Genomic DNA, 23,807 nt, shown 5'->3' with positions numbered 1-23,807 from the left:
CCCAGTAGAGTCCCCCCCCCACATTAGGCCCAGTAGAGTCCCCCCCCCCCCACATTAGGCCCAGTAGAGTCCCCCCCCCCCCACCTTAGGCCCAGTAGAGTTCCCCCCACAGACAGACAGCCTTCAGCCATACAGTGCATTACTGAAGGCTGTATGCCTGTGTTCTGCCCCACTTCGGTGTTCTGAGCACCGCTCCTCCGGTCCGGCTATAGCAGTAGGTCCTGGGACCGGAGGAGCGGTGCTCGGAACACTGAAGGAGACGAGCCGCTGGTAACACTTACCAAGTTGACAGAGCGCGTCCTCCTCGCTGCTCCGGTCCTCGGCGATTGTTGCTATGGGCGCACGCATGGGACGTCAGTGACGTCCCTGCGTGCGCTACCTCCCGATGGTCCCCGCGTTTTTAAAGTAAACGCTGGGCCACAGGGACTTAGAGGCATCCCTGTGTCCCGAAAGCAACTTTTGGGACACAGAGATTTCCCGCGGCAAAAACACCCGGCGGGTGTTTTTCCGACGGCACATCTTACACTATGTCACGGCACACTAGTGTGCCACGACACAGTGGTTGAAAAAGACTGCTCTATTCATCAGAAATGGTTTTGGTGTATGTTTCTTTTGAGGTCAGTTATTTGATGCAGTCCCGTCATTGGTCAGATTGTCTTACATGTTATGCAGACTATTTTGAAGAGCATGTGTTCCTGTGAATGAATCAGTCTTTTCCTACTTGTCTGTATATTATTTATTTTTTTGTCACGCATACATTTTTTTGGAGATTTTAAGGACTCGGTTGAGGATTTAGCTTATTTTTTCTAGGACTGCCATTTGTAATCTCTTTATTATTTTTGAAATTTGTGGGGATGTAGTTTAGTGTGCTCAGATAATACGGTGCATTAGGGTCTATTCACAAGTACAGTATTCGGCGCAGGATTTTCTGCTGCAGATTTCAATGTAAACTGAACACAGCTTGAAATCCTGCGCATCAAATTTGCGCAGAATACTGTACGTGTGAATAGACCCTTAATCTGCATTAAAAAAATGTTGTGCCGAGAATTGAACAAGTATCTTCCACTCCCTAGGTGGCATAGGTTTTGGAAAGTCCGTTGCTTTCCTTCATTGTTTACACATTTTGGAAGATGCAGCATGTGACCATTGTAATGTGTAAAGCTGCTGCTTTCTCTTGGGTTAATCAGACAATCTTGTCGTATGGGTGGTCTTGGAGACAGTCTGGAGGGTTTTCACTACATTAACTGGTCTCGATAGAGTTATTGGTTTTATCTGCTTTGTTGAATTTCTTGGCCAGCGGTCGGTCGTCCCATGAATTTTCAGCTGATCAGACCTCATCATCCCTTTTTTTTTCCCATTTGTGGCTGTATATGTTTAGAATGCTGCCCACAAGTGTTCTCCTGTTTGTTCAGTAATATATGTATTTATAGATAAATGCTCCAATATTTCTGCAGTTATGTTTGTCTATACAGTGATCCCTCAATTTACAATGGCCTCAACATACAATAGTTTCAACATACAATGGTCTTTTCTGGACCATTGTAACTTGAAACCAGACTCAACATACAATGCTATGGAAAGTCCAGATGTGTGAAACGTGTCACAACTGGAGGAACTGACCAATCAGAATTGGCATTTTGCTGGTAAATCACCTCTATTACTGAAGTACAAGCACTGAATGGCGGTCTGGTAGCGCCCCCTACAGTACAGGGAGGAACTACAAGTTCTGTACTCTTTACCTGTATTACTGAAGTGTTTGCACTGACTGGTGTCTGGTAGCACCCCCTACAGTACAGGGAGGTATTACATGTTCTGTACTCTTTACCTGTATTAGGCTGGGTTCACACCACGTTTTTCAAATACGGTAACCTTATACGGTTTAACGCAAAAAAATGTATACGACCGTATCCGAAACCGTATGCATAGAGAATGCATTGTAAACCGTATTCCAAATGTTGTGTACGGTTGCATCCGTTTTGCCTTGGATACCATTTTGCCGATTTTTCAACTGTAGGCAAAAACGCTGTCGACCACGTTTTTGCCTCCAGTTGGAAAACCGTATGCGAACCGTATGCGGTTCTTTTAACATTGTCGTCTATGAGAACCGTACACGAAATTTCAGAATACGGTTGCACACGGTTTTTCTAATCCGTTTTTGGAGTTGACACATGCGCAGATTGGAATTTCAATAGAACAATAATAACTTTATTAAATTGCTGGAAAACTAATTCCAACAAAATAGCAAAACCGTTGGCAAAAACTGATGCAAACGGATAGAACCGTACGGGGAAAAACCGTATACGTTTTAATTTGGAGTCATACGGTTGTATACGGTTGCATACGTTTTTTTCCATACGTTTTTTTAGCGAAAAACCGTATACGGTAACCGTATTTGAAAAACGTGGTGTGAACCCAGCCTTACTGAAGTGCATGCACTGACTGGTGTGTGGTAGCGCCCCCTACAGTACAGGGAGGTTGGCTGTCCGGGCATGCTGGGAGTTGTAGTTTTGCAACAGCTGGAGGCACCCTGGTTGGGAAACACTGACATAAACAATGATTTACAGCTTCCAGCAGCTGTTTCTTACTTTTATATATAAGGATTTGCTTTATCTATATTAGTTATCTACATATTTTTCTTTAATCCTCACTTTTTCCTATTTTTGGATGACATTTTGGTGCCTTTAGAACCAATTACCAGGTTTCCATAGAGTTCTGGTCTCAACATACAATGGTTTCAACATACAATGGTCGTCCTGGAACCGATTCATATTGTAACTTGAGGGATCACTGTACAGTGACCCCCCGACTTATGATTGCCCCGACATATGATCATTTCAACATATGATGGCCTCTCAGAGCCCATCGTATGTTGAAGGCAGCATCGACATATGATGCTGCTGTGTGTCGGGTCCATCGTACAAACAGCTATCTGACAGCGCTGACAATTTCAGCAATTGACAGATAGTTGTTTAATGTGCCCCGTGTGCCCCGTTCTGCCTCCTGTTACTCACATGCTGTCCTGCTAACTCATACAGGCTTCCACTGTGAGCTCTGTGTAAGCCCCGCCCCCCAGTGCAGCCATAGCCAATAACATGCAGCATCTTGCTGCAGGCATCCAATGAGCTGCTGGCTGCCCTCCCCTTCCTTTCCTATAGAGCTGTAGTCGGCAGGATGGTAATGGAGGACATTCTGTCCCCCCGAAGGTATTTAAAGAACTGTACAGTACTGTATGCGATGTCACACATAACATACAATACATATACACACTATACACCCCATACATCAATGTTTCCCTATCAGTGTGCCTCCAGCTGTTGCAAAACTTTAACTCCTAGCATGCCCAGACAGTCAATGGCTGTACATGCATGCTGGGAGTTGTAGTTGTGCAACAGCTGGAGGCACCCTGGTTTGTTAAACACTCCCCATACACTCCACATACAATGGTCATCCCAGAACCAATTAGCAGTTTCCCATAGAGATATGTATTCAACATACAATGGTTCCGAGGCCCCAGAACCAATTACCATTTTTACATAGACATATGTACTCGACATATGATGGTTTCAACATATGATATTAATTGGTTCCAGGAGAACCATCATATGTTGAGGGACCACTGTATTCTCAATTATTTTTAAACAAGTGCTGAGATAGCCTTTACCTTTTAAGGTGAAAAACGTACAAATAGTTGGAGATATTTCAATGAAACATTGTTACTTATATGTCAACTTAAATATAGGAGAGTTAAAATAACCTTAATCCCAACCCCTTTATGTGAAGGTAGGGGATTTGGCCTGAAGTCTCAAGCAAGTCTATTAGACTTCTTGTACATCTCCTAACCGTATTAGGCTAGGTTCACATTGTCGTTGTCTTTCGTACCGCGCAGGATCTGTTTTTTTTTTTTTTCTTGAGCAGAACAGACCAATGCTAATGTGAACGAGGCCTTACACTCAGGCTGCAGAGATTGCCCAGGTCTTTAAAACAGCAGGCAGGTACAGAAAATTGTTATTTCGGGGCATAGGATAGATCTACAAGAGAGTTGTTGCTTTTCCTCTCCCACAAGGTTTTAGGTAGGAAGACAAAGCATTGCCGGATACTAAACTAGTTTTATAAATAAATAAATAAAAAAGAGCTGCTATGGTTTAACATTTTAGTGATTATTGTATTGTGTTATTAGGCAGTGTGTTTTGGTTTTTTTTAGTAGTTTTTTCCCCCCGGCAATGACCATTGGGTGATTTATTTTTACAGATTTTCTGTTTACATGACCTGAAATATGAAATGCAGCTGTAGCGATGATCATTTTAATGGTGACCACTCTGCCCAAACTGCTTCTCATAGAGCTAATAATACTTTATTGTAGAATTTGAGCCCGTTTTCTGCTTGCATGCTAGATGTACACATGATTTTAGCAATTGTCTAATGATTTTTTTTTCTTTTACTTTCTTTAGTGTATAAGGAGATGGGAAGTAATGACAGGTGGCACCTCCATTAAAATACGTGCATAGATTCCACCATCCTACAGCTTCAGGATGAATGGGGATATGCCTCATGTTCCCATTACGACTCTAGCGGGAATTGCTAGTCTCACAGACTGTAAGTACTTTTTTTTTTTTTTTATTATAAAAGTATGTTTATATATGTATATTCTAAATTGTGTCTTATTTTACTTGCCTACATTTGGCTTAAAGGGGTACTCTGTTCCTAGATACCTTATCCCCTGCCCAAAGGATAGGGGATAAGATGTCTGATCACGGGGGTCCTGCCGCTGCGGAGCGAACTTCGCTTCGTACCGGATGACTGGTGATATGGGGGGGAGGAGAGAATAGTGACGTCACTTCCCCGTCCCCTCAATGCAAGTCTATGAGAGGGGATGTTACGGCCCTCACACCCCCTCCCATAGACTTACATTTAGGGGGCGTTGCCGTGACGTCACGAGCCTCCGGTGTTGCACCCGACGCTCTAACGAATGCCGAGTGCAGACATGTTATCCCCTTTCCTTTTGGATAGGAGATAAATGTCTAGAGTGCCTCTTTAAACAGAATGAATAGAGTTGACAAACCAGTGTCCAGCTCTGCTTGTCTATTTATGGCTTTACAGTAGTTTGAGTGCATTCACATTTACAGTATCCTGCGCATGTTTGATGCTGCAGACTTCAATGTAAAGTAAATGACTGAACACAACAAAAAATCAACATCTTTAAATCCTGTGCAGGACACTGTGCGTGTGAATAGACTTATGGGATATTCCCATCTTATGAAGTGTTTGTGTATGACTAATATTTGCCATCACTTTATCACATGATATGGTCTGACCTCTAGGACCCCCACTGATCCTAAGAATGAAGGACCTAGAGTCCTGATTCATCACCCCATACTCTCATTTTCCCTGTATTGTGGGTGGACAGGGTGCTGAATACCAGAAAATTGCAATGCAGGTGACTCTTTGTTCTGTACGATGACCCTTTCATTTTCATGATCGGCGTGGCCCAGGGATCAGACCCCTCTTGTCATAAAATGAAGCATACCCTCGCAATGCCAATACATGCATGATGTAATGAAGTGACCTCACAAAGGGGGGGGGGGGGGTTTATTTAGTAATTTAGTCTCGGATACTTTAGACACTTTGTGAATAGACACGTTGTGAACAGGTTGTAGCTGCTGCAGAGACATTTATCTTGCTTTCTAGCAGCATATGGTTATGTAATAGTCTGTGATCTTTCTAAGTAGTCATTGAATGTGTCACATGATCCTTTGAAAAGCTGGTAAGTGGCTTAGATGGGTCATGTGACTTTAGCACTTTAAATGCATTTGCACAGACTAGGGCAGCTGTCGTTACATTGCACTAATGCTCTAATATAAGTACCTGCATACCACTGAACAACTTTATATACTGCGGGGGTATGCTCTTAGTTGGCATAGAATAATGCTGAATAGTTGAGTTGCACTGGTGCCAGTGTATATTGTTGCAGAGTACAGTAAGTACAACCGTGCACTACACAGCACCAGCAAAGACACAGCAGGACTGTACTACAGCATAAACCTCTTTAGATGCTCAAGCGAAGAGCTTGTTATATAGAGAGGGGTTTTCATCTGGTGCCCTGCAAAGGCCTGACAGGTTGCAGTGACAGCTGGGCCTCCAGACCTGCCATGAACTGTACATGTATTATGTTGTGTTAAGTTTATCATTGCCGAGCAGTAATACTATGCCAGGTATATTAACACATTATAGAAGTCATCAGTATGTCAGCTTCTTTATTGAACCCATATTCTTGTGGGTTTTGGGGGCCCCAGTGGTTGGACCCCATTGATGAGACGCTATCCTGTAGTTGGTTGATAACTTGTAATCTTAAACTGGGATAATCTTCACAATCATTTTTAGTAAAATAAAAAAACACATGGTAATACTGCAATCATTCTCTTGTTTAACCCCTTAAAACGGCCCCAGACAATTTTTTTTCCCCTCCTCTCTTTTTTTTTGGAGCCATAAGTTTTTTTATTTTTTCCAACCGCAGACCCATATGAGGGTTTTTTTTTTTTTTTTTTTGGCACGATCAATTGTACTCTGTAATGACCTTCATTTTATGTGTATAGCAGAACCAAAAACTAGACTATTTGTGATGGGAAATTTGAAAAGAAAAGCACAACTTTTACATGCTTTTAAAAAAGTAAAACCTGACAGTTTGTTTAAAATTACCCTACTCTGACCTCCTATAACTTATTTTACGCAACTGTATGAGGGAAAAATTTTTGGTGCCGTGTTTTGCAGTTTTTATCGTTTTGCATATGTTCTTTTTTTTTTTTCTCCTGTAATGGGATTTTAAAGTTTTTTTTTGTGTTTTTTAACATTTACACTGTTAATACAGGTTCAAGAACATTATAGTTTAAGTTTTTATTTTGTGTTAAACCGGTTTCGTCAGGGGAGCGGAGCTCCAGTCGCCATATCGACTCATCGGACCCATGTGGTCTTGCAGCACTCTGTCCGATGAGTCTCTGTAAACCCCCATAATACTTCTAGATGCCGTCTATTGACCAGGCATCTGAAGGGTTAATGGTGGGCATCATCGTGATCACAGATGTCTGCCATTAGCTGTGGGTCCCTGGCTGCTGATAACTGGCCTGTGGTCTATGAAGCGAGCGCAGCTCAGGACATACATGTTCGTACAGGGGTTAATAAATTGAATGATAGCAGATATGCTTTTTATTTATTTATTTTTTTACCATTCATTATACTTCCAAAAAGTTATATGTACCCCATAATAGTGCCGTTAAAAATACAACTTGCTCCCCCAAAAAATACCCTCATACAGTTGGAAAAGTAAATCCCTCTGGTACTGCAACAAAGTCATAGTGACAAGCTCTATGAAGAAAAGCTTTAAGGGGTACTCCGGTGAAAACCTTTTTTCTTTTAAATCAACTGTGCCAGAAAGTTAAACATATTTGTAAATTACTTCTATTAAAAAATCTTAATCCTTTCAGTACTTATTAGCTGCTGAATGCTACAGAGGAAATTCCTTTCTTTTTGGAACACTGATGGCATCACGACCGCAGTGCTCTCTGCTTACATCTCTGTTCATTTTAGCAACCGTGCATAGCAGATGTATGCTAAGGGCCGCATGGTGGCTCAGTGGTTAGCACTGCTGCCTTGCAGTGCTGGGGCCTTGGGTTCAAATCCCACTAAGGACAACAATAAATATAGAGTTATTGTTATTATTATTATAATGATGTCAGCAAAGAGCACTGTGCTCGTGATGTCATCAGAGAGAATTCCATAAAGAAAATAATTTCCTCTGTAGTATTCAGCAGCTAAGAAGTACAGGAAGGATTAAGATTTTTTAATAGAAGTAATTTACAAATCTGTTTAACTTTCTGGCACCAGTTGATTTAAAAGAAAAAAGGTTTTCACCGGAGTACCCCTTTAAAGAAAAGTCTTAGATACTAGATAAATGGACCAAGTCACATAAGCCTCAGTGGCCTCTGGTTGTACAGCTGCGACACGACAATAAGTTTTTGCCTTATGATGTTATGATTAAAAAATTGGTATAGTTTGATAGTGTTGTCTGCGAATTTTGCTTTGTGTTCAGACTGGGCTTACTATAGCGTGTTTGTGTTTTTTTTTTTTTTTGTTTTTTTTTTATTGCTTTCTGGCCCTATGGAATTTAGAGTGTACAAATAACATATAAGGAGATTTATTAATATGTGAAATAGAAGTGGTGTAGTTGCCTATAGCAACCAATTAGGGTGCTGCTTTAATTTTTTTCAGAGGCCTTTTTAAAAATGAAATAAGCAATTTTATTGCTATGGGCAACTGCACCACTTTCCCTCTACATAGATTTTAGCTAAATCTCCTTCATAGTCTATAGACGTCCAAAGTATGTTATCTTGTATTACATTTTGCAGCACCAGATTGTGTTTGTGAATTAAAAATAAGTTTTTAAAACCTACTGCAGGCATAGAGAAGCCAGTGTTTTTTTGTGCTGATCCATTCACGTATACACTTGTAAGCATACATGATCATATAGCAGGATCAACGCACAGATCTCATTCATAAATATGGTCTTTTAATGGGAATCTGATAGCAGCGTCACCCGCACTAACCAAACCTGCTGGTGGTACTTGTGACACTAATCAAAATGGTGGTTACCTTATTTTCCCTGCTGCCGCTGTTTCAGATATATCACTAAAACCCAAATATGAAAATGAGGTTGTTTGTGAACTTGGGGGTTCCCTAGCCCCAAAATGCACTTTCTTCTTCCAGACTGGTCCCTGATTTACACCTCCAAAAAAAAAAAAAAAAAAATATCCATAATTTTCCTTTTCTGCTCGTCTTTGCAGAATCTCAGTACTTGGTTGCTACATGCAGAAGAGACAAATTATGTATATTAAGGGGAAAAATTTAGGGACCAGCCAGGAAGGACTAGGGAATGCCCCTAGTCCATCAAAACCCCTAATGTACATATTAGGGTTTTTGGGGATATACAGTGGTCCCTCAAGTTACAATACTAATTGGTTCTGGGACGACCATTGTATGTTGAAACCATTGTATGTTGAAACCACAACTCTATGGAAACCTGGTAATTGGTTCTAAAGGCACCAAAATGTCATCCAAAAATAGGAAAAGGTGAGGATTAAAGAAAAATAAGTAGATAACTAATATAAAGTATGTCGGTGTTTCCCAAGCAGGGTGCCCCCAGCTGTTGCATAACTACAACTCCCAGCATGCCCGGACAGCCAAAGGCTGTCCGGGCATGCTGGGAGTTGTAGTTTTGCAACTGCTGGGGGCACCCTGCTTGGGAAACACTGGTCTATGTAGAGGACAGAAGCTTCTTCAGGGTCCTGTACAGAACACACAATGTCCTAAAAAAAAAAAAAAAAAGTAACATGGAGCCGCCCTCACCTGGTGTCCAAAGGAGCAGGTAACTCTGGTACAGGTAAAGAGTACAGAACATGTAATACCTCCCTGTACTGTAGGGGGTGCTACCAGACATCAGTCAGTGCATATGCTTCAGTAATACAGGTAAATAGTACAGAACATGTAATACCTCCTGTACAGTAGGGGGCACTACCAGACACCAGTCAGTGCATACGCTTCAGTAATACAGGTGTTTTACCAGTAAATTGCCCATTCTGATTGGTCGGTTCTTACGGCCATTGACACGTTTCACAGATCTGGACTGTCTGTACATTGTATGTTGAGTCTGGTTTCAACTCACAATGGTCCGGAAAAGACCATTGTATGTTGAAACTCTTGTATGTTGAGGCCATTGTAAGTTAAAGGATCACTGTATAGGAAACAGCGACACTTAAAAAACCAAGGTAAACTAGTCTCCTAGGACAACAAGGCAGTACCAGCATGCTTTTGTGGGTGATGCGGTGATCAGATTCCTTTTAAAGGGGTTATTTAGGCTTTTATAACTGATGGCCTATCCTCCATTATTACATTGGTAGGGGTAAGACGCCTGGCACCACCACCCATCAGCTGTTTTAGGAGTTCGCTGTACTTCTGCAGCCTCTGCAGTGTTTAAGTGCTTGATGATGCATTTGCTTTATTTTCTCAGTAGCAGCAGTGTAAGATACTTCATCTTTGTCCCATTCATGAAGGGTGCAACAAACCACGTTTTTACAATACAGTAGCCAGATCCTGTGGGAGAATTTAAAAACCTGCCGCTGCTCTATCCCCGCCGGACCTTTAACGCACCCCATTCATTTTAAATGAGTTGGATGGAGGCAGATAGTGACTCCAGACGGCTCATTTTTGAACCGTATCAGTTTTATTGCCGCACACAAATTATAATGTAAACAAAAGCTATATATGTGAAAAAAGCATAAACTTAATACTACCACCCTCCTATGTATCCCTACCAGTATTATATTGATGGCCTATCTAGAGGGTAGGCCATCAGTTTTAAAAGCTCGGATAAGTCCTTTAACCCCTTAAGGACTCAGGGTTTTTCCGTTTTTGCACTTTCGTTTTTTCCTCCTTACCTTTAAAAAATCATAACCCTTTCAATTTTCCACCTAAAAATCCATATTATGGCTTATTTTTTGCGTCGCCAATTCTACTTTGCAGTGACATTAGTCATTTTACCCAAAAATGCACGGCGAAACGGAAAAAAAAATCATTGTGCGACAAAATCGAAAAAAAAACGCCATTTTGTAACTTTTGGGGGCTTCCGTTTCTACGCAGTGCATATTTCGGTAAAAATTACACCTTATCATTATTCTGTAGGTCCATACGGTTAAAATGATACCCTACTTATATAGGTTTGATTTTGTCGCACTTCTGGAAAAAATCATAACTACATGCAGGAAAATTTATACGTTTAAAAATGTGATCTTCTGACCCCTATAACTTTTTTATTTTTCCACGTACGGGGTGGTATGAGGACTCATTTTTTGCGCCGTGATCTGAAGTTTTTATTGGTATGATTTTTGTTTTGATCTGACTTTTTGATCACTTTTTATTCATTTTTTAATGTTATAAAAAGTTACCAAAATACGCTTTTTTGGACTTTGGAATTTTTTTGCGCGTACGCCATTGACCGTACGGCTTAATTAATGATATATTTTTATAGTTCGGACATTTACGCACGCGGCGATACCACATATGTTTTATTTTTATTTTTTTTTACAGTTTTATTTTTCTTATGGGAAAAGGGGGGTGATTCAAACTTTTATTAGGGAAGGGGTTAAATGACCTTTATTAACACTTTTTAACTTTTTTTTTTGCAGTGTTATAGGTCCCATAGGGACCTATAACACTGCACACACTGATCTTTCATCCTGATCACAGGCGTGTATTAACACGCCTGTGATCAGTATTATCGGCGCTTGACTGCTCCTGCCTGGATCTCAGGCACGGAGCAGTCATTCGTCGATCGGACACCAGGGAGGCAGGTAAGAGCCCTCCCGGTGTCCGATCAGCTGTTCGGGACGCCGCGATTTCACCGCGGCGGTCCCAAACAGCCCGACTGAGCAGCCGGGATACTTTCAGTTTCACTTTAGAAGCGGCGGTCAGCTTTGACCGCCGCTTCTAAAGGGTTAATACCGCACATCGCCGCGATCAGCGATGTGTGGTATTAGCCGCGGGTCCCGGCCGTTGATTAGCGCCGGGACCCACGCGATATGATGCGGCGATCCAGCTTCATATCGCGGGAGCCAGCGCAGGATGTAAATATACGTCCTGCGTCGTTAAGGGGTTAAAGGGTAGCTCCCACCATCCTATTTTTTTTTTTAATGCTAGCCCGTTCCCCTCCCCCCCCCCCCCCCACCCCCGCCGCCCCGCTACGGCACTAGCCCGTTCGCTCCTCCCCCGCCCCGCATACCCCGTTCGCTCATTACACTTGCAGTTACTGCAGAGTCCGGCAGCGGGCGTGCAGGGACAGCGGCGGCAACGAGGGGGCGGTGTGCGGGAGGAGTGGTCTCCAAGCCAGTGGCCGGGGAGCCAATGCGCAGGGAGCGAGTGCAGCCTAACTGAAAAAGGACTGATTGCCACTCCAAAATCAGTCCTTTTTCAGTGGCCGGTTTTTAAATGTAAATTAAACCTTTTTATTGAAAAAATAAAAGTATATTAGAGATATGTTGTAGTACATAAGTACTACAACATATCAAAAAATAAAGTTGGTGACTGTGCCCATTTAAGAGCTGATCTTATTTGTGTTGAGAGACTGACTGAATTCTAGCCAATTGTTTTTTTTATTTTTCAAGACAATGGATGGGCTTCCTCATTTTGCAACTAGAGCCATAAACATATATTTAAAGCGTAAATGCAATCACACTTTGGCAGCAGGATATCTTTTTAAATCTGCCACAACTTTGTAGCCAGATACTTGCCTGAGGCTACAGCCATATAGAATTGCCTGAGGTCCCACAAACTTGCTATAGACTGCAAGCAAATCCATATCCTGATCGCAATAGTCTCAAAGATCTTACTGCCAGAGCGTAGAAGAATTATATGTAGTCCTGAGAAAGCTTTCTTTATGTGTTGTTACCTAGATTTTTCCGAACCTTGAGTGACGAATTTGATTTGGTGTAGAAATGCCAAGAAAAATATTATGTATTAGGGATCGACCCATATGTTTTTTTTTTAGGGCCGATACCGATAATCTGGGGAGGTTAAGGCCGATAGCCGATAACTTATACTGATATTCCGGTATAAGTTATCAGCTATTTATCCCCCTGCGACACCGCTGCAGATCATTGATTTAAAGCGGGCGCTTTAAATCAATGCACTGAAGTGGCTTTTGCGGTGCCAGAGACCGCCGCCGCCACCTGCTTCTCTCCCCCTGCCTGATCGGGGGTCCTGAGACCTATCACCGCCACCGCTCCCCGCACCGCGCCTAGGGGTGCCTCCAGCTGTTGCAAAACTACTACTCCCAGCATGCCCGGACAGCCGTTGGATGTCCGGGAATGCTGGGAGTTGTAGTTTTGCAACAACAGGAGGGCCTCAACAGCTGGAGGGCCTACTGTAGGTATAGTATATTATACAGACCCCTGTCCATCCCAGAACCCTGACTCACCTTCCCAGTTGCTGCAGGGACCGTATGACTCTGAGGGTGGTGGAGGTGCCCGACCGGTATAGCGGTATGGGCAAAAATCCATACCATGGGAGAAAAAAAACATTATCCGGTTCATACCGGTATACCGCACAGCACTGCGGTGGGGGGTGCGACGCGGTGCGGTGGGTCGAGGGGGCGGTCACGGAGCGGCAGGTTAGGGGGGGGGGGGGGGGTTGGCGGTCACGGTCGATCCCTATTATGTATGTATGTAACTAGGGAAAGAGAAAAATTATTATAGCCCATTATGCTCGGTGGTAGTTGTCCTATACAGTAGGTATACAAACATAAAAGCTGGGCAAATAACAATGCACACTATTGGAATTTGTAGTGTCCCATGTGAACTCGTTTGTTATGAGCCAGAAGATGCTCTGAGTGTATTCTGTAAATACAGTATGAATAAACCATTTAACAGCAAGACAGTTTATTCAGCCATTTATGGTTATATAGGACGCAAGTTTTTATATCTTCTATATATTTACTATGAACTTTCTTTTTTTTTGTTCAAGGTAAAAATTGCATGTTTTATCTGCACTTTGATCTTTTATATGCAAAAAGAAAATGTGTTCATTGTATTCCAGCATTTTTAATCTGTATAATTTTTGTAGCAAATCCCTGTGTTGCCCTGTGCACCAATTATGCTGGAACATAAATTTCCCATAGATTTGCATGGGACTTTAAACAAAAACCCTCCACACTTGCAAATTTGGGGTAGGTTAGGGTTAAATTAACTATCCTATATTTTTGGTGGACATATAATTAACATGTGACAAAATATTAGCAAGCTTTTTCCAGCCGTTTGGAAGTTATGCAGTAACATATATTTCCCATAGACTTGTATGGGACTTTAAACTAAAACCCTTACCCTCGCAAACGGGGCTGTGTAAGGGTTAATTTACCTATCCAATGTTTGTAGTTGACATAAGTAACGTGTGCTAAGTTTCATGTTAATATCTTTAGCCATTTGGAGGTAATGCTGGAACATACACACACACATACATGCACTATATAGAGCAGTCATCTGCAACCTACCTGTGGCTCTTGTTGTTGTGGAACTACAACTCCCAGCATGCCTACATGCTGCCATGGCATGCTGGGATTTATAGTTCTACACCAGCTGCAGAGTCCCAGTCCCAAGTCTCATGACTTTTGAAGAATCAGGACAAGAAAAGCCCTGAGTAATGTACTAAAGGATGTTGAGTCTTCAACTCACCAACCAAACTTTTGGTACTGCTTTTCCCCCCCCCCCCCCCCCCCCCCATTTCTGCACAATGCCAATAACCCCATTTTCGGCCTATAGGTTTCACTGCCGGAATTACGGTGCATCTCTAGTTGCCTATGTTGCCAGGGACAGTGCTTTATCTTATGTTGGCTGAATGTAAGGCCTGCTTTTTTTTAATCGCTCACATTAATCGCTCACATGTCTGTGTGTAATGTATTCTGGGCTATGGCATCAGAAATGGAAAGTAAGTTATTTATTATTGCCCACATAATTGTTTTTAATGGGTTTATATGATTGTGTTTCTTTTACAGTACTGAACCAGCTGCCTCTTCCATCCCCTTTACCTGCTACAACTACAAAGAGCCTCCTCTTTAATGGACGGATAGCAGAGGAGGTGAACTGCCTTCTGGCATGCAGGGATGAACCTCTGGTGTCTCAGCTTGTCCATAGCCTCAATCAGGTGTCAACAGACCACATGTAAGTAGATGGGTGTTTTTTTTTTTTGTTTGTTTGTTTTTGCCAAATTTAAAAAGAGACAAAATAAAATTCTGGTTATTGTGGATTTGGAAAGTGTTTCAATCTTGTTGGCTATGTCCGACATTCCAACTGGGCCCTGATCAGTGTTACCACCTCTATGCTATGTAAAAATGTCTGTGGCATGATTCATTTACAGGACCTACACACATGAGATTGCAATCTATGAATCGATTACTTTGTTCAACCTACTAAAATTAGAGTGTATGATATGATATACAATTTTATGGATATAAGTGCGACGTAGACTTGGTGACTTAGACATAAATATACTTGAATATACAATATTCAAAACTTGTCGTGCGTGATGCAATCCAGCAGAACTTTAAATGGGCACTCTCATTAAAAAAGTTTGCTATTGCACTCCTTATGAGAAATAAAAAAATATTTCTGTAGAAATGTAGAAAATTAAGTTTTCTATATTTTATTTGGATCTAAAAAAGCTGCCTATAGGTGTCTCCCTACTTGTCCAGAGCACATTTCCCCCCATCTCTTGCACAGACTGTGGACTCCTGCTGACCTGGCAGAAGTTCAAAATCAGGAAATGCAGTCTGGAGTCCTGAGGGGTACGTGTGTGCAGCCTTAGGTTAAGTTTCCACTTGTGACGTTTTTTCGGGCCAGAAAAAAAATAATAATTTTCCTGCGTTTGGTGTTTTTTTTCTTTGTGTTTTTTCCTGGCGTTTTTGCCTTTGAGTGGAAATTGCATTTTTTTTTCTTTCTAAATTTGTTGGGTACCAAAATAAAAAAAATAAAAAATATATACGTGTGTATATGAATGCAGTATGGATGCAGTAGGGATGGAGAAAATGTATTTAACAAAATTTATATTTTTTTATAACAAAATTTTTATTAATTTTTTAAGCAGAGACCAATTTATGTGTGCGGGCAGGGACTTAAAATGTAGCAGACAATAATAAAAATGTAGTAAGGGGCCAGTTAAATGTAAAACTGTTTTATAATTTTGTTAAACTTTTTATTAATGTATTTTAATAATGTGTTTAATAAAGTGTGTTTTTAACCTTTTTACTTTTTTTTCTTTGTTTTGTACATTTTTTAGGTATTACTACTACTCCTAGCATGGAACAGACTATTCCATGCTGGGAGTAGTAGTACCTGTACTAATAGACAGATCGCCCTGGGTGTCACATCTGACACCCGATGCGATCGTCCTTTCTATTGCAGAGATGCAGAGTGGCTTTCTCCTGCCCTCCGCATCTCTGCGCTATACTCCGGGCCGGCCAGTGACGTGAATAGAAATTCACATCACGGATTCATATTTTCCGAGAGTGGTGATTGGCCGGATGGTGGCAGCCAATTACCACTCTCGGCGGGAAATATGAATCAGTGATGTGAATTTATATTCACATCACTGGCCAGCTGGAGTATAGTTGAGATGCGGAGGGCAGGAGAAAGTCACTCCACATCTCAGGATGAAGGACGATCGCAGCGAGTGTCAGGAGAGACAACCGCTGTGATCTGTCCTTAACTGCAGGTGCTACTGCTCCCAACATAAAACACACTCTGCTCCTTGTTGGGAGCTGTGGTACCTGCTTTAATAGACAAATCGCAGCGGGTGACACTTCTGACGCCTGTTGTGATCTGTCTATTAATGCAGTTACTACAGCTCCCAGGGTACTACAGCTCCCAGCATGGAGCAGAGTGTGCTCTATGTTGGGAGCAGTATTACCTGCAGTTAAGGACAGATCACAGTGGGTGTCACTCCTGACACCTGCTGCGATAGTCCTGTATAATGTATAGATGCAGATGGCACGGCCACACTTCTCTGGTCCCCTGCACTGTAGTATATGCCGTGTATATATACCTATTTGTATATGGCTCTGAGTTTTAATTGGCTGAGACCATCTGGCCAATCACAGCTCTCTGCGGGAAATATAAATCTGTGATGTGAAGATAACTTCACATCGCAGAATGCTGTGCAGGGGAGCAGAGAAGCGGCCGTGCCACCTGCTTCTATAGATTACATAGGATTGCAACGGGTGTCAGAAGTGACACCCAAGGCGTTCTGTCTATTAGTACAGGTACTACTACTCCTATCGTGGAACAGTTTGTTCCATGCTGGGAGTAGTAATACTACCTAAAAAAAATAAAGCGGTGTTTAACTTTTAATTTTTTATTAAAATACAATAAATAAAAAGTTAAACGAAATTAACCCCTTAAGGACCAAGGACGTACCGGTACGTCCTTGGTCCTGCTCTTCTGATATAACGCGGGGTTACACAGTAACCCCACGTCATATCATGGCGGGCCCGGCGTCATAGTGAAGCCGGGACCCGCCTCTAATAGCGCGCAGCGCCGATCGCGGCGCCGCGCGCTATTAACCCTTTAGCCGCGCGCTCAAAGCTGAGCCGCGCGGCTAAAAGTGAAAGTTCCCGGCTAGCTCAGTCGGGCTGTTCGGGATAGCCGCGGCTAATCGCGGCATCCCGAACAGCTGACAGGACAGCGGGAGGGCCCCTTCCTGCCTCCTCGCTGTCCGATCGCCGAATGACTGCTCAGTGCCTGAGATCCAGGCATGAGCAGTCATCCGGCAGAATCGTTGATCACTGGTTTCTTATGAGAAACCAGTGATCAACATAGAAGATCAGTGTGTGCAGTGTTATAGGTCCCTATGGGACCTATAACACTGCAAAAAAAAAAGTGAAAAAAAAAAGTGAATAAAGATCATTTAACTCCTCCCCTATTAAAAGTTTGAACCACCCCCCTTTTCCAATAAAAAAAAAAACAGTGTAAATAAAAATAAAAATAAACATATGTGGTATCACCGCGTGCGGAAATGTCCGAATTATAAAAATATATCATTAATTAAACCGCTCGGTCAATGGCGTGCGCGCAAAAAAATTCCAAAGTCCAAAATAGTGCATTTTTGGTCACTTTTTATATCATTTAAAAATGAATAAAAAGTGATCAATAAGTCCTATCAATGCAAAAATGGTACCGTTAAAAACTTCAGATCACGGCGCAAAAAATGAGCGCTCACACCGCCCCATACACGGAAAAATAAAAAAGTTATAGGGGTCAGAAGATGACAATTTTAAACGTATTAATTTTCCTGCATGTAGTTATGATTTTTTCCAGAAGTCCGACAAAATCAAACTTATATAAGTAGGGTATCATTTTAATTGTATGGACCTACAGAATACATATCAGGTTTCATTTTTACCGAAAAATGTACTACGTAGAAACGGAAGCCCCCAAAAGTTACAAAACAGCGTTTTTTTTTCAATTTTGTCGCACAATGATTTTTTTCCCGCTTCACCATAGATTTTTGGGCAAAATGACTGACGTCATTACAAAGTAGAATTGGTGGCGCAAAAAATAAGCCATCATATGGATTTTTAGGTGTAAATTTGAAAGAGTTATGATTTTTTAAAGGCAAGGAGCAAAAAACGAAAATGCAAAAACGGAAAAACCTCCGGTCCTTAAGGGGTTAATTATAAAAAATTTAATATTTTCTCTATCTGCTCCTTTGGGGGACACAGACCATGGGTGTATGCTGCTGTCACTAGGAGGTTCGACACTATGGCAACAAGAAAAGTCGGCTGCTCCCAGCAGTGTATACCCGCCCACAGGCACCTGAGGTAATCAGTTTAAGCTTAGTGTCTAAGCCCATGGCTGCCGAAGCTTCTCAGGGCCAATCAGCGCTGTGCGCGCGATTATGGTGGCAGGGGCCAATCAGCGGTGCCCTCTGCTCCTAACACGCCCCTCCCTTGCTATTGGCTGGCATTTCTCCTCTCTGACAGCCTGGAGACCACCACAGGTTTGAGCCCCAAGGTGGGACAGTGTGTTAGTGTTGTGGTTTAATTTTAAAATAGGCCCATTGTGGTCTATGGGGATCTTAAGGCATGTGAAAAAGTAAGATAAGCAGACTGTATTAGCAAAACAGTGGAATGGAACAGTCTTGGGTGAGAGAGGCCCAGAACGGCCTCCCTTTAAACAGTTAACTGGAGTGTTAGCCACTTCTTTAATCTATTAACACTGTATCTCTTAACTGTCTGATTCTGCTGAACCACTTGTTCTGCCTGCTCCACTGCTCCCCCAGACCCCCCTGCTACTCTACCCCGGTTGTTCTTCCAGACCCGGTTGGTTCGACCGCCCCTCCAGCCTGGGTTCCCTCACTCTCCCAGTCTATATCAGACTTGGCTCAGGTCTCCCGTGACTGCCTTGGAGAGGCCCTCTCTACACCGGCCCTCTGGAGGGTCCCGCTCTCCCCCTATTCTGACGCTCACAGCAGCATCATAGGGGTGAGTCATCTGACTCATCTCCCGAGTCTTCTGGCAGGCACGGGCGCTCCTCTCGCAGGATCGCCCCGTTACTCCGACCTGTAGCAAGCGTCGCTCCTCTAGAGAATGCTCCCAGGGTCGCCGCTCTGGCTCTCCAGACCCGCGTACCAGGTCCGTCTCTCTCTCTTCCAGGGCCGCCTCACACGTTCCCATTCACCTGGAGAACTTGTGGAAGAAGTTTCTGATTCGGCCTCCGACTCAGAGGACCGCACGGATGTGCCTAATGTGGTGTACTCATTGGTTGCGGCCAATAGACGCCTTCCATCTAAAGGACCCAGGAACTTCGGACTTGGCTCCAGAAGTCTCCTTTCTTTGTGCCCAACCGGCACCCAAGACTTTCAGCTCTCAAGCTGAATTTTACGCCCTGCTGGTATCCGCCTGGAGGCACCCTGACAAGAAGATTCGGGAAACGAAGAATGTTCAAGCGTGGTATTCCTTCGCCAAGGACCTCATTGCTCGGTGGACCTCCTCCCCAACTGTTGATCCGCCGGTCTCCCGCCTCTCTAAGGCGCCTACCCGGCCGTTGGCTAATGCGGCTGCCTTCAAGGATCCAGCGGACATGAAGGTGGAGGCTTCTGCCTGGGTGTCAAGGCCCTTTCAGTATGGTCTCCCAACTCCGCCAGGGTAGTCTTCAAGATCCCTCTGGGGGATTTCTTTAATCTGGCTCTCCGATGCTTCGCAGATGGAGATTTTCTGTGTTCTGCTTCCATGCGCAGCCACTGTGCTGCCTTTGCCACAAGCTACCTGGTAGCCACCGTCCCTCCATGTGACTTAAAGCCTGGCATGCGGACACCACCTTCAGGAAGTGAGGCGACGGGCGGAAAAGAGTTCTCTATTACCTCTGGATAAGGCTCACAGAACCGCTTTCCGTCGTAAGTCCTCCTTCCGGTTCTGTGGACCTTTGGTACCAACAAAGGGTCCAGCCAGGTGCCTTCTCGGGAAGAGGGCTCCCTCCTTCCGAGCCCGTTCCTCCCGGAGGTCGGCTATCCGTTCCCCACCCGCCGACCTTTCTTGGGTGGTTGGTCGCCTCTTACTCTCCGGGATGCCTGGACCATGCAGCTCCTTTTTTTTTAAAAAAATTTTTTTATCCATGGAGTAATTGTCCCGGTTCCTTCAGGGGAACGTTTTCGAGGTTTGTTCCAACCGTTTTGTGGTCCCCAAGAAAGGCGTTTCTGTTCGCCCAGTCTTGGTTCTCGGGTATCTCAGCCAGCGTCTTGCTTTCCCATCCCAAATGGAGTCTCTCTGTTCGGTGCTGGCGTCCATGGTTCAAGGGGAGTTTTTCGTTCCTCGTTGGACTTAAGGATGCCTGCCTCCACATCTCATTGTTTCCCGGTCATCAGCGGTACCTTCGCTTTGCATTTCCGGACAGTCATTTTCTATTTTGGCTCTCCGTTTCGGTCTGGCCACTTCTCCGCGGACCTTTACCAAAGTCCTGGCGCCTGTGATCGCCCTTTTATGGACAACAGTTGTTTCCGTGATTCCTTACTTGGACAACCTCCTGATCAGAGCCCCAGCCAGGGCCCAGATCCTGGAGAGTCTTAGTCTCAACCTCCAGACCTTGTCTCACTTTGGTCAATTGGGACAAGTCCAACCGCTCTCATGGGGCTCCAGTTCGACATGGCCTCTGCCCGCTTTCGACTCCGCCGACCGATCGGCTGACTCTCTTATCAAGAGTCCAATGACTTCGGCACCCTGCTCCAGTTTGCATTCGCTTTTGCATGGATGTCCTGGGTCGGTTGTCGGCGGCCGTGGTGGCTGTGCCATTTACCCAGTTTCATCACCGACCTCTTCAACTGGTGATTCTCTTCCGGTGGGGCAGGTCTCCATTGTCTCTCGACCGCAAGATCATTCTCTTTTGTTAGTCTTGTCGGTCCCTTCTATGGTGGCTTAGTTCTCCCCTGCTTTTTTCGGGAACGCTACTTCCTGCCCCTCCCTGCCAGTCTGTCGGGCTGGGGAGGTGTTTTCAGGGACCGGCCGGTCTGGGGTCTTGGCCCCCTGAGAAGCCCTTTTCCCCTTCAACATTTTGGGGCCTAGGGCAATTCTTTCTTTGCTTGCTTCTTGGGAAATTCCCTTATGGGCGGGACTCAGGTTTCCGGCCATCTCGGCTATCTTCAGTCCGGCCGTCCCTGGGATGTGGTCTTCTCGGCCGGTCCTCAGTTGTCCAAGGCCAGTAGTCCCTACATCCTGGGGTGTTTGCAGTGACCTGCAACCCCTGGGGCGCTCCAGGCGTGGGCCTCGGCTTGTCCCGCCACAACTGAAGCGTTCCTCTCTCTTGGTTGGACTTTGCCCTACCTCATCTGTTTCCTCCCCTTCATCTTTTTGGGGTACTGAGGAAACTCAGTGGGGAGTTTCCGCCATTCTCGTGGCCCAGCCTGGCTCCGGCAGGCGTGGTACGTTGTTGTGGTCAGGCTCCTGAACGACTTAACGCTGCGCCTTCCCTATCGTCCAGACCTCATCTCAGGTTTCCTGTGCCACCCCTATTTACTGTCTCTGCTTTTGACGGCGTGGTGGTTGAGACAGCGGTTCTGAGGACCCGTGGTTTCTCTTTCCAAGTGGTTCACACCATGCTGAGGGCTCACTAGCCTTCCTCTGCAAGATTTACCACCATACCTGGCGGTCTTATTTTTGTTGGTATGAAACTCAGCCTTTTTCTCCGGTCGTGGTTTTCCATTCCCGACCCCTTTCCAGTCCGGGCTGGCCCAAGGGTTGGTTTTCAGCTCCCTTAAGGGTCAAGGTTTGGCTCTTTCCATTCTGTTTTCAACGTCCTCTGGCGTTCAATTATCATGTCCGAACCTGGTTCAGAGAGTGGCACAAGCTGCCCCTCCTTATTAGTCCCTTTCTTTCCATTGGGTCCTTATTGCTCTTACCTCTGTTAGGAGGGTGTCAGAGCTGGTAGCTCTTATGCCGTTCTCCCGTCTTGGTTGTATACCAGGACAAGTTGTTTTCCGTCCAATAAGGACACTCCTTTTCATCTCAATGAGGACATCGTCCTACTGTCCCTTTGTCCGGCCCCTTCTCATCCTGGAAACGTTTGTTCCAAATCTGGTTGTGGTGTGGGCTGTTTGGACTTATCTCTCAGTCACTCTTTCCTTTCGGCAGTGTGACTCCCCCTTTTTTGTTTCCCGGAAGGTTGTCGGACAGGACAACCTGCTTCTACGACCACTATTTTTCGGTGGATCCGGTCTACTATTTTGGGAGCTTCCCGCTGCAAGGGGAAGATCCCACCCTTCAGGGTTTTGGCTCATTCCACCCATTTTTCGGGGCATCCTGGGCCCTACGCTACGTGTCTTACAGAACTGCAAGGCCGAAGCCGTCTGCTTGGTAGTCTTTGCACTCTTTCTCAAGGTGCTACCAGATTCATACCTTTGCATCAGTTGATGCTACTCTGGGCTGTAAGATGTTGCAGACGGCTGTGGTCCCACCGTCCACCTGTCTGATTCCTTCCCCACCCAAGGGACTGCTTTGGTACGTCCCATGGTCTGGGTCCCCAAATGAAGCCGATAGAGAAAAGGAGATTTTTCGTTGCTTACCGTAAAATCTCTTTCTCGGAGGATCCATTGGGGGACACAGCTCCCACCCTTTTTCTGGTGTTCCTACTTCAGTTATCTGTCCGAAGGTGTGTTCAGTTGCCTTTTCTTCTGATTGCTCGGACAGTTTTTGGTTTTCTCTTGACCTGTTGGTCTTCCTATTGCTCTGGGACTAAAACTGATTACCTCAGGTGCCTGTGGGCGGGTATACCCTGCTGGGAGGAGCCGGCTTTCTTGTGGCCATAGTGTTGAACCTCCTAGTGACAGCAGCATACACCCCATGGTCTGTGTCCCCCAATGGATCATTTGAGAAAAAGATTTTACGGTAAGCATAAAAAATCTCCTTTTTACATTTAAATGGCCCCTTTCTACATTTTTAATATTGCCGGCTAATTTTTAATTCCCTTCCCGCCCATATAAATCCCTGTTTAAAAATTTTAAAAAATCTTTATAAAAAATATAAATCGTTAAATACATTTTTTCCCCATTGTATCATTTATTACTTTTTTTTTAATGGTACCCTACAAAATGTTGTTAAAAATGGCATCTCCATCCCTTTTTTTGGATCACTAAAGTCCAAAAAAATTAAAACTGCCTGCAAAAACGCCAAGGCTAAAACCCAAATGTTTTTTTTTTATTTTTTTTTTTTTATTCCCATAGACTTCAATGGGAGAAAAATACCACAATTTTAGTGAAAAAAATGCCATAGTCTCAACATGCTGCAATTTTGAAAAACTGAGGAGCTTAAAAACTTCAAAATGATTACAAAAAATGCCTAACTTTAATACGCAAAATGGAAAAGGCATTCTTCGTTTTTCTGTTGACTCGCAGCTGACATCTGGCTGCAGCAAACCTGGGGCAAAACACCCCCCCCCCAAAAAAAAAAAAAGTGGAAACTTAGCCTTAGCCAATCATAGCTCATCTCACACTGAACTGCTCTGGGCTGTGTGTAGCAAAGTGAGGGAGGAAGTTGTCCCCTGTATGGCTTCAGATAATGTGTCCAGCGCGAGTATCAGAAAACAGGATCTTTAATTCCAATAAAAGCTACAAAGACCAGGAGAACATGACAAGGGTGACATTAAGTGGTGTATGACTAGGGTGACACTAAGTGGTCTTAGGACCGAAACGCGTCACCCTTGTCATGTTCTCCTGGTCTTTGTAGCTTTTATTGGAAT

General features: G+C 44.0%; 1 protein-coding gene and 1 long non-coding RNA gene across 5 annotated transcripts in view; one reads left to right on the top strand and one right to left on the bottom strand.

Moving 5' to 3' along the window:
- Positions 1-23,807, top strand: part of NIPBL (NIPBL cohesin loading factor) — a 188,321-nt gene that overhangs the window by 57,159 nt on the left and 107,355 nt on the right. For all 4 annotated transcript variants that reach the window (XM_056546390.1, XM_056546398.1, XM_056546382.1 and 1 more), the window contains exons 2-3: positions 4,449-4,593; positions 14,585-14,750. In XM_056546390.1, coding sequence (XP_056402365.1) covers positions 4,530-4,593; positions 14,585-14,750 — 230 coding nt within the window. In that variant the 5' untranslated portion in view covers positions 4,449-4,529. The remainder of the gene's footprint in view (positions 1-4,448; positions 4,594-14,584; positions 14,751-23,807) is intronic.
- The window catches only part of LOC130295561 (uncharacterized), a 55,331-nt gene that overhangs the window by 5,109 nt on the left and 26,415 nt on the right, over positions 1-23,807 (bottom strand). The gene's annotated exons all lie outside the window — the stretch shown is intronic.

Source organism: Hyla sarda, chromosome 1 (genome assembly GCF_029499605.1).
Source record: "Hyla sarda isolate aHylSar1 chromosome 1, aHylSar1.hap1, whole genome shotgun sequence".
Taxonomy (NCBI): domain Eukaryota; kingdom Metazoa; phylum Chordata; class Amphibia; order Anura; family Hylidae; genus Hyla; species Hyla sarda.
Note: the sequence above shows the minus strand (reverse complement) of the source record. Positions and strands in the feature narration are given on the sequence as shown.